The 11,953-nt window shown below is 30.3% G+C and overlaps 1 protein-coding gene across 6 annotated transcripts in view; it reads right to left on the minus strand.

The window, feature by feature from the left end:
- Positions 1-11,953, minus strand: part of LOC106682390 (multidrug resistance-associated protein 1) — a 49,414-nt gene that overhangs the window by 17,674 nt on the left and 19,787 nt on the right. For all 6 annotated transcript variants that reach the window (XM_014423207.3, XM_067049503.1, XM_014423205.2 and 3 more), the window contains 8 exons: positions 10,890-11,027; positions 9,270-9,416; positions 6,756-6,840; positions 4,241-4,437; positions 3,883-4,059; positions 2,654-2,821; positions 1,847-2,024; positions 1,664-1,763 (listed from right to left, as the gene is read on the minus strand). In XM_014423207.3, coding sequence (XP_014278693.1) covers positions 1,664-1,763; positions 1,847-2,024; positions 2,654-2,821; positions 3,883-4,059; positions 4,241-4,437; positions 6,756-6,840; positions 9,270-9,416; positions 10,890-11,027 — 1,190 coding nt within the window. The remainder of the gene's footprint in view (positions 1-1,663; positions 1,764-1,846; positions 2,025-2,653; positions 2,822-3,882; positions 4,060-4,240; positions 4,438-6,755; positions 6,841-9,269; positions 9,417-10,889; positions 11,028-11,953) is intronic.

Raw genomic sequence — 11,953 nt, forward strand, 5'->3', positions numbered from 1 at the left:
ATATTTGAAAAAAATTATAAAAAGAATCAAAATTCTTTTTTATTTTATTTTTAATATTTTAAAATTATTACAATACATTGGATTTCATTAATAACAACCATAGATATAAGACGTATGAGTTCTAATTAATGATCATGATCTAATAATTTCAATTTTTAGATTCAAATCTAATTTTCAAACTACATTAATTAGAGACAACCGAAGTGAAATAATGAAGACAAAAATTATTAAGAAGGCTCAAGAAGAAAACCAACTCAATGGATATGAACTTTAGATCAGAGATGGGCAAAAATTAGCTATAGCTCAAATTGCCATGGATACGACCTTTATTCATAAATGAACCTTTGATAAATAAGTATCGTATCCATGGTAACTTTAGCTATTACATTTATTATTAGCCCAACTCTGCTTCAAATGGAATATTTACAAACAAGTATTTTATGATTGGAGAAGTTTGTCGGGGGGTGCGGTCAGCAAAGAACAACATAAATAAACAAAACCATATTTATTTATTTTATGCTGACGTTTCGACCTGAGTTTCAGGTCTTCATCAGGGGTTATGGCGTAGAAGGTAGGCCTTCAACTCATTCTAAAATTTATTTAATTAATTCTTCATGAATCCATTAAATCAATATTTGTAAAATACATATATTTCAATTCTTTTGGATCTGGCTGGATAGGAAGTACAGGAATAGGTGGGCTGGGTACTGCAAGTGCGAATAAAGTAGAGTAAGAATTTTATAAGGAGGACTGGTAATGAAAGATTTTTCAAATCATGTATTTTTTTTTTTTTGTAATCTCCTTTATTATTAAATTTGTACAATACGTACATACCTAAGAGAAATTATAAATGTATAAAAAGTGCCTGAAATTGGAAAACGGGTGGAACCCTCCTCTCCCACCCTCCGAGGTAGCCTTACTTATATGACTTTTCAAACAGATAATTGTAGTGTGACATGTCACAAGCTCACAAGAGGAGATCATAACAGAAAAAAAAAGCCATCCTCCAAGAAGCGACGGTCCTATATCACTTTTGAAATACTTGCTTAAAACGGGAATGTGTTAAAGGAGGAGACTTTAAGATAGTTAAATATTTAAAAAGTGCCTAAAATTGGAAAACGGTGTAAAACCCTCCATTCCTGCCTTAAGTGAAAATAAATAGATGATTTAACATTTTATTATTATTTTTATATTTATTTTTACTTAAAATAGAAAATAAATGAACAAAATATATAAGTATATCCAAATAACTTTAAAAATGAAAACAAAAATAGTATGATTATAAAATGTAAACGAACACTGAAGTTAAAATGGAGTTGTGAAGCTTCATCTGAATAAAACAATTTATTAGTGTTTGATAACAATAATTAATTTTTAAAAAATTCCTATTTCACATTTATATGATGGGTGTAGTGACTGTTTATAATGATGATCAGCCATAATGACTGAATATGCCCATGAGATCAGTATAAACAATATGCCTTTGAGATTGTTATAAGCAATATGCCTTTCAGATCATTATAAACCATATGCCTTTGAGATCGTTATAAACAATATGCCTTTGGGATCATTATAAACAATATGCCTTTGAGATCATTATAAACAATATTCCTTTGAGATCATCATAAACGATACCCAGTTTAGTTGCATAAAATTCACTTACCTTCTTGTAAAAGAGTCTGAATCGGACTTTATTGGTGATTTTCGCTGGTTAAGGGCTGGATTACTTTTTATAATGTGGTCTCCTAAGTCACAATCAATAGCTGTAAAACAATAAACATTTAAAGAAATATAAAATAATTAACGTTATTGTATTAATATATAATTTAGAGATTATATTAATAACCTTGTGAATCTTCATTATCTATTTTATTGGAATATGTAGTAAGGAAGTCACTGAATGCTCCTTTCATATCAAGAAGTTCATGGTAAGTGCCGATTTCTGATATCTCACCATCCTTTAGAACGACAATCATGTCTGTTTCTGATAAATCGTTGATACTATTTGTGACAAAAAGTCTAGTCTGTATATTAAAAAAATGAAACAAAAAAAAGTAATATAATATGCATAATAAATTTATGTAAATTATAAGCATATAAGAAAAATCTTTAATTTATTGATATTTACAACTATATTGAAAATATATATACAAAAAGTAAATGTGATAGTCATGTAAATGAGTTTTGTAATTATTTGGAAGTTTGGATCGTTTGTCCAGAAAGTGTTGGAATGGAAGAGGGATTTCCTGTCTTTTCATTAAATACAAGTATAGATTTTATATCTTTCTGGTTTACTTTTTTTTTTGTGTGTAATATAATAGATTTCTTTAACAATTTCACTCCATTGTTGTTATAATCTTGTGGATGATTCAAACTTCCAAAAAATTTAAACATGTAATTGTAACATAATTTAATCAAGAAGGAACTTCTTTCAGCTAATAGTGATTAATCCAAATAAGAATTGTAATCTATGATCAATAAATTTCAAAACCATGGATGCCAAGATTTCAGATAACATAATTATACTTCATCAGTGCAGCACTATATTCAATGAAATTGAATAAAATCGGTCAAATTAATCAAAGATATTATTTTTAAAGAAGTTCAAGTTATCTGATTTAATGATATTATAAATTATTAAAATAATTCTCACTTTTCCCTTCAGAATTCCTCGGGAACTGATCACTTCTTCGAAAATACTTTTACCAACATGACTGTCAACAGCACTCAATGGATCATCGAGAAAATAGATATCGCAGTCCGCATATAGAGCTCTGGCAAGACTTACCCGCTGCTTTTGTCCACCACTGAGGTTGATACCCTAAAACAAAATAAATAAGAGTGCATGAAATCAGTAAACACGTTACAGAGGTTTTTCTATTTTGTTCAAGAGACATAAACTCAACTTTTAATTTTTAAATAATTTCTATAATTACTGGTATATTGACTGTTATGCACTGGAACAAGATTTATGCACATTGTAATTTTAAAAGTATATTGATTCTGATGGAAATTATTTTGATTAAATTTATATTATTGAAGTAAAGATGCGGCATATTTCCATTAACCCTTCAATACCTATAGGATCCCAAGTAAATATTTTTTTATCTCCTTTTCATTTTTGACTAAGTTGATTTTAAATCACATAAAATTTCTTTTTGATTTAGAATTGGTGCGACAATAAATGGACACTGCAATAACTGTGAAGTGGATGTTGCATCGAGTATGAAGTCTGGCCTGACTCTACCAGAGCGCTCCACCTCCAGACTCACTAAAGTGGCCAACTTTGTTTGTGATGTTCCTTTAGAAAAATATATTATTATTTTCATATTTCTTTTATTTTTTGTATATACTAATTGGAATTGTTGATCAGATGATAAATAAACCAAAACAATTTAACAGACCTAACTGCCATGGGCACATAAGATAGGACTGCTGCTCTGTCAGAGCTGGATATACTAGGTCTAAAAATTCTTCTACAATTGAAATCAGAATATCACAATTCGAACCACACTTTTCATCGATGACACCGCCTTCAGCGGACCCGGCAGCCTATCTTATAATGCCACAATGGCAATCCAAGATCTTACTTACCTGTATATATACATTTATTTCTTTGTATATATTTAATTAATTGTTTTAATTTTTTTCTAGGAGGTCAGAAAAAAAACAAAAAAAAAAACACAATTCGAACCAAATCGTGGGGGATACGTTGGCTCACAATAAATAGTTTATTTTCTATTTGAGTTATTTTGTCTGCACCCAAGCCATCTGCCTTTTATACAGTACACACACTCCATCAATGATTCTTCCTCTATTATTTTTGCATTAGTCCAATAGTTACAATTGTATATTACCATATTATGATTAAAACAAACTTACCCTTTCGCCTATTTCAGTCTGATCTCCTCCAGGAAGAATTCCTAAATCTTGTCTAAGAGCACAAGCATCAATCAATTTATTGTACCTCTTCTCGTCCAGATTCTTCCCAAACAATATATTATCTTGGAGGGTGCAATTTTGAATCCAAGCCTGCTGTGGTACATAAGCAATAGAACCCTATCGAGGAAAGTTTTAATGAAAATTTCACAAAAAAAAATTATAACTAAAGAATTTTTTGTAATTACTAAAAAAATGATGAAGCAGCCATTCTACAAGACTTCAAACAATGCTACTTCAAAATAACATGAAAACAAAAAGTAATATTACTATTACTATAAGTTGAATTACAATGATATACTTTTATGCAAACTTCTCCAGACACTTTATGCATCTCCCCTAAGAATGCTGAGATCAATGAAGATTTACCAGAGCCCACAGTACCAACTACAGCGACTAGAGATCCAGGTTGCACCAGCAGGTTAAGATGCCGCAGTTTTGGTTCTTCGTTGAATCCCCAAGAGAATGTAGCATTTTCCATTTTTAATGCATCTTTATCTGAGTCAAGTATATAATAAATATTAATATTATAACCACAGGAATTTCAAAATAAAGTATAGGGAAGATGTAAAATTGGTTTATTATTATAAAGATGAATAATTGGTCTAACTTTTAACTATTATTTGTCTAAATAAGATTAAAAATAAGAACTAATGATGTGGTGTAGCAATGAGTCTTTATTATCCTTACAAAAATACTTTCTACATCAAAACTAACCAGTAATGATTCTTTATCGACTGCTTCAATTTTGTCAATTATGTCTTTTTATGATATTACAGTTTTTATATTAAAGTTATTAGGTTGAGTCATAAGTAACTTCTGTTTTTTTATCAGACATTTATTTTGCTCTCTTTAAATAACAAATTTATATTAATTTATTACATATTCTCCATTATTATCTATAACCTTCTCCGATCTTTCTGGCAGTTTATCAATTCCTTCTTTTTAAAATGTGGTTAGTTTGGATAGGAAGAAGTTTTCGACAACCTGCCTATCTCTCCAGAGTTTTTCCATTCAGTTTTGTAAGAAACAGAAAAGGTGGTAGGTCTGTCAAGGAAAGATCTGAAGAGTAAGGTGGATATGGTAAAACAGACCATGCAAGCTCAAGAATTTTTTCTTGAGTCACTCTTTCTGTATGAGGTCGAGCATTGTTGATGAATAAAAGAATGACATTTTTGTGATTAATGAGTGCAGGCAGGATGCTTTTCATGGAGTTTCTCTTGCACTCTTTGTAAATGCTCAAACGCATCTACCCGCAGTAAATGTTAAATTTGACTTCAAAAACTTGTGGTGAATTATTCCTTGACAATCCCACCGTACATACAATAAAATCTTTTTTCCATGGATGTTTGTTTTCAGATCTGATAGGGATGGTTGATCCTTATCAAGCCACTGTCTTTTGTGGACGATATTGTCATAGGTAACCCATTTTTCATCGCCTATCACAATCCTACTAAAAAAAGCTCAATTTTTACCTTTGAAAGCAGTCTTGTGGCGATTGACATGCGATCTTCTTTATTCCGTTCACGAGATTGTGAGGTACCCATACTCCTAACTTGCTGATATTCTCTGATTTCTTCAGGTAGCGGTTAACAGTTAATTGTGATGTATTTAACCTTTCTGCTATACCTCTTGTTGATTGACATGGATTTTGCTCCAATATTGCCTTTAAAAGGTTTTCATCAAAGTTGGAAGGATGTCCCACCCTCGGTTTGTCTTTTAAAGTCATATCTCCAGAATAGAATTTTATAAACAAATTTCTAACTTCTCGATCAGTTAGTAGTAGTCCTTGCCTTGATTAAATTCTTAAAGCATTACATGATGAATGTGTACTCGAATATGTCGATCCTTCACTTCAGAGGTTAAAAAAAAAAAAAGGTTAACCCAATTGTATCACACCAAACAGTTGACAAAAGACTAACTAAAGCCTTATCTATATAGTGAAAACAAAAATGTGTTATCATGGTAACTCATAGTGGGAAGATACAAAAGATAGATTCTACTTAGCTGCATCGGTTACTTAGTTGGTCATAGTTACTTATGACTCGACCTAATATTATTAATATTAAAAATTAAGAATTGGAATGAGGTGTTTGGAATAACTTTTGAGCAATTTAAGAATACATTTGTTATTTAAATTGCACAAGCAAGTAATACTTAGATCAATTGTAAATAATGAATCTCGGAAAGATTATCTAAATACTTCAATCCAATTCTTAATTTTTTAAATATTGATAATATAAAAATAGTAATATAATCAAAAGACATAACTGAAAAAATTAAAGTAGAAGGTAAAGAATTATTTTTGTTGTAGAAAGTATTTTTCTTCGACATAAAAATATAAGATATCATAAAACTAATAAATGAAAATTGGGAAGATTTTAAACCACACACAAATATATGAAGAAAAAAAACTTAGAGGTATTAGATTACGTCATGAAAATAACTATTGTTCTTATAAGCCAATTTATTTTTAAACATTATATATTTACAATTATTTGTCAATAAGAAACCATAGGGTAATAATTTTCACCTTTTTTAGTATTAAGTTGAATTTAAAGTATGTAAATTATACAATTATCTTTTATAATTATATAATTTAAAGTATGTAAATTATACAATTATCTTTTATAATTATATAATTTAAAGTATGTAAATTAAATTCTTTCTGATCACAAAACTTCCAATATATTTCTTAGTTAGTTGAGAAAGTTGAATTGACAGATAAATGTTTAAAATCAATTTATTAGATTAATACAAAAATTCATTATAACCCTAATTATATACTGTATTAATGGAAAGGTTAAAGAGCTTACCATCTTTTTCATTATGTGTCACCTCATTTGGATCTAATTCTTCGCTGTTCAAAAATTTATTCAACCTTTTTATTGATACTCCTGCCTGTAGAAAACCAAAAAATATTATTATAATGCAGTAAGTTCTCAAGAAAAATATATAAATAATAATAATGAAGGTTTTTATTGGGAGATCAAAAGCTGTTGTGGAAGAGGCCTTTCTTGCCCTAGATGATGCTGCCAGGAAGCTGAGACTTGTTAATACCAACAAAATCAAATATATGATAGCTGGTCAAGAAAGAGGTTTTAATAAAGATTTTATCCAAATTGGTCATTACTCTTTTGAACGAGTTGAGGAGTTTGTGTACCTCGGATCACAAGTTAATGCCACCAATGACGTTTCGGCCGAGATAAGGAGACAAATAACATCGGCCAATAGGTTTTTTTTTTTGGACTTCGTCGGCACTTTGGTAGTAGCACAATCAAGATCCACGAAAACTAGATTGCATAATACGTTAATTCAACTGGTGCTGCTCTACGCCTCGGAAACTTGGGCACTTTCAAAGGCAGATAAAGATCCCCAAACGTTTGAGAGAAAGATACTCAGACACATCTACGGCCCAGGGAAGGATGGTTCAGCATGGAGAAGATGCACGAATAGGGAAGTCTACTTGTTAATTGGTGATGTTGGAAAAATTGTGCCTACATGGAACACGGCCGAGGGGCCGCCCAAAGCTTCGATGGTTAGACGGTGTTAAAGAGGATTCAAGGGTCCTGCTCGGAGTGAGGAATTGGAGAGCAGCTGCACTTAACAGATTAAACTGGTGGAAGCTGCTTGAGGAGGCCAGGACCCAGTAATGGGTTGTCGTGTCGATTGATGATGATGAATAAAGGTTTAGTGAACCCTAAAGTTTGATACCGATGCCACCAATCGCTGTCTATAAGCATCTGTCCAGTGATCTCGTCCAAACCCAATTCTACATTTTAGGGATATGTTCATTACTAAGCCGTTTAGTAGGTTGTATCTTACAACGTTACATTCCCATCTCATTTACCACGATGCTGTCACCTGAATTATATTAAACAGGTATAGTTCCTTCAATTAGGTGTCATGTAGTCTTCTAAATTCTCTTGTCAACTCATCCTTCTTCGGTCAACATATTTAAAACAATACTTTGTTTTAAAAAACATTAAGGCACTGTATCTCTCTTAGTGTAAGAGGTCACTTTTCACAGAACAGTAGGAAGGGTAATAGCTTTGTAAATTATAATTTTTATGTTTCTGGACCGAAGGCACAAGCTAAGAAATTTTAAAATTGAAAAATAACAAATGTTTCCAGCCTTTATTTCCTAATCAATTTCGTTTTTCTTGAAACTGCAGACAGTAAATACTTAACTTAACCATCCCTATGTCTCTCTAAATGTATTTCCTACAATATCTATATCACCAAAATTATTGCCGTTTCTACTGCAAACCGTATAATTTGTTTTATCTGTATTTATTTTGAGACATAATTCCTTAATAGATTTTATTAACATAGTTATTTTAAGGTTCATAGTTTCCTCATTTTCACCCAATAGTACCAAATTGTAGTGGATCACAATATATGACAGTTTAAGTGAGTCAAGAGGCCAGTGGAACTGAGAGAGTGGAGACAAAGGGACTAAGGACCTGAAGGGCAGAGAAAGGATTGTTAGTTTGACGACCAAAGAAGAATTTTCCTGAGATAAGGTGCTGGTAGCAGAGATATAGGGCCATCTATGGCTCAGTTAGTTGAGGAACAGGTCTTAGCTACCTGAGAACTACAGGTGGCGCTGGGGGCAGACTTTTTTCGTTTTGAGGCAGTCCTACGAAATGAAAAACTTAAGCCCCCAACTTCATATGTTGGTCACCTCAAGATAACCCCCTCCCCGTATGTCAGAAATGAACAGGAAAGGGGTCATTAAAAAAAAAAGGTAGCAAAAATATGGCATTGGAGAGACATCTAGGGGAGACTAAGAGAGTTTTATATAAGTGAAAGGGGAAAGTGAGTTATTAGTTTTCATCCCTAATATAAAAGACAGTGGTAAAGGGAATCTATTGTGAATAATTGTAAAGGATGCTAAAGCAGAGTTTATTTAATTTAATTTGTATCCTCAGATAAACCGGGGATTGTTCCAAATAATAACTTGTGATAATACCCTCAATAAAAATCGAAGACCATATTACTTTTACCTTCAATTTATACTAAGTATCTGATTTTAATTAATGTAAATGAATGTTTGTCTGATGATTCCAACTCGCACATTTTTTTACAAAATCATCAGTTAACCAAAGCAAGGGTATTTTACCACCTTCTCAAGACAAATATATTTCAGGTATTTATAGCAACTGCTACAAATAAATAAGATTAATGATTAAATAAAATTACAATATCTTATAAATATATTTTATATTTATTAATAGCTATGTGGTTTCATAAATAAATGAGAGAACATTTTTTTTTTATGAGGCCACTTATAAAAGAACTTACAAACACATGCTAGTCCAACTCACTTGCATAACATTGTTAAAAACCATAGGAAGGATGACCAGAGGAGGTCTTAAGATATTAAAGAGAGCCAGAGAAACAAATGCTTTTGATGTGTCCAAAATGTTGTTTTCATCAATAAGAACATAAGTTGCAAATGTTACAAGTGAAACCTGAAACATATGAAATAATATAACCACAGGAATTTCAAAATAAAGTATAGAAAAGAAGTAAAATTGGTTTATTATTATTAAGATGAAAATTGGTAAACATTTTTACTTTCATTTACCTAAATATGAAATATATAGAAAGGGGAGATATTACAATTGTTTAACTAAGAATGTTGCACAGCAATGAGGTCTTTACTATCTTTACAACAATGAATCCAAGTGCATGCTAGACTTCAATGATAACAGATTAGATGTTCATACAAGCTGATCAGTCATAATTGACACATTTGGTCATAAAACATGGTAACTGCAATTTTTTTATAAATTGAAGTTTTCAGCACACCAGCTTTTTTTCATAAGTTGTAGAAGGAATCTTTGGGAAATTTGTTTTCTTAAGAGAATAATGTTGATATTAAGTTATGCAAAGTGACTTCTGGTTCAAGGTAACACATTATAACTAACAAATAATTTTATATTGTAAAAGTTTCCATTTTTATAGTTATCATGTTTTATGACTGAACACCTCAAATATCAAAATAAATGAGATTTAAGGGTTTGTTACAAAATATTTTAATATCTTAACAGTAACTTATAGTTTATACTTATATTTTTATAGTTTTAGCAAGCATTATTTAAATTTGCTAATATAACCATTAACAACAAGAATAATCTAATATATAAATATGAATATTTGTTTGTTAATTAATATTTTATATACTGCGATACCATTCATCCGATTGTGATGGAGATTTGTGCTAAATGCTCAGAATTTTCTTGGGAAGATCGCCCAACTTTTTTGGTTAAAAAAGTTATTAACAAAATTAAGCATTTTTGGCGTGTAGCTCAAAAATTATAATTTTTTTTCATTGTTTTACCTGCCAATCAATTTGTCTCTTTCTCGCGAATAAGAGACAATATTATTGATTCTATAAAATCATTATTTATTCACTAAAAATTTAAAAAAACATAAAGAGGATTTTATTAAAGTAGGTCAACAAAATGTTTTTTAGTTTGCTGTTACCATTTATGTAACTATAGTTTCTGTCTTTTCAGTTTATCTATATATTAATTAATATCAAAACTTTTTTAGTGTTCAATTAACGTATATATATCCTCAACATAAATACATAAATAATATAATATTATTTTTATGTAAGTTTAAATTATTTTTTTCTTTAAAGTTCTTTTCTGTTTTAAATTTAATTAATTAATTATTTAATTAGCAATTAAATTAATCATATAAATTATGGATCAAGTAACTTTTTATGTAAGGTTTTATTCATTTATTTCAATTTCAATATATGTTTTCATTAGTTATTTGTTGAATTCAAGTGTACTCTGTTATTGTATTAAAACTTTTACTTGTTGTTACAATAAATAATTTTAAAAAATCAATAAATGGTGAATCGATAACCTTTTACTTCCTGAACTTTGTAACAAAAAAAAAAAAATAAATATAAATTATAAATAATATACCAAGAATGGAGCAGAGGTCCATATAAATGCAATGAATGCCTTCAGGTACGCTGTTTTCTTCAACAGGTTAGCTTCTTTTTTCCTTATTTTCAAGATTCTATCCTGAAAGCTTGGCTCCCAAGCATACAACTTCAGCACCTTAAATACAATAAAAAATAAGGAAAATTGTAATAATTAACGTTATTAACCTAAACCTTTTTTAACCAATCTCAATATTTTTGCAATGCGCACAATTTATCACAGAAACGAATATAGATATATATAGAGCTAACAATAATATGGCGGACATAAGTTAATGTAATATGTTTAAAAAAACTAATAAAATGGAAAGAAGGGTTAGGAGATAAGAAGGTAAGAGATAAAGGTTTAGGAACTGTTGGTAAAATTTGACTTATCGTGATTATTTTTTTTCTATATTCAAATCCAGTGATTCCCAAAGCGGGCGCTACTGCCCTCTGGTGGACGCTGCAATGATTCAGTATATTTGGGGGCTACTACATGTTGTCATGGTCAATGTTACCTGAACTGAGAGCCTCAGTGAAAGATACTCTTGCCAGGTAAAATATGCGCTGAGAAAATTATTTTTGGGTTGGAAAGATTAATTACAGAAATATGTTTGAAGTCTATATTTAACAAATAAATTGTATATATTATAAAGAAATAAAGTATAATGAATATATATACAGAATGAAACGAAAGAATTGTAAAACAAATTAATTTTATGCATTAATAAAAAAAGGAAAAACAACTTAATACTTTACAAACACTTAAACTAATTTTATAATAAAGAAAAAAAGAAAACTGTCGATGAATGTGCCTTGAGCAAATCTGCGTAAATGTTTATATCTAATCTCACCAGATGACTGTTGAGAGGTTCTGGAAGCACGCACAATAGGGGCCCCTGTGTGAGTGAAGTGGCTTGGCCAAAAGTCTATGATGTTCCTCCTGATCCCCTCAGTCAGCTGATCGAACGTATATAAGAGATGTACCGAATACAATAAAGCCAGTGTTTTACAGCAGTTCAAGCGAGTTAGATCTTATTCCTTCTTCTCTTTTTTGACATT

Source organism: Halyomorpha halys, unplaced genomic scaffold (genome assembly GCF_000696795.3).
Source record: "Halyomorpha halys isolate HHAL.00 unplaced genomic scaffold, Hhal_1.1 Scaffold410.1, whole genome shotgun sequence".
Classification (NCBI taxonomy): domain Eukaryota; kingdom Metazoa; phylum Arthropoda; class Insecta; order Hemiptera; family Pentatomidae; genus Halyomorpha; species Halyomorpha halys.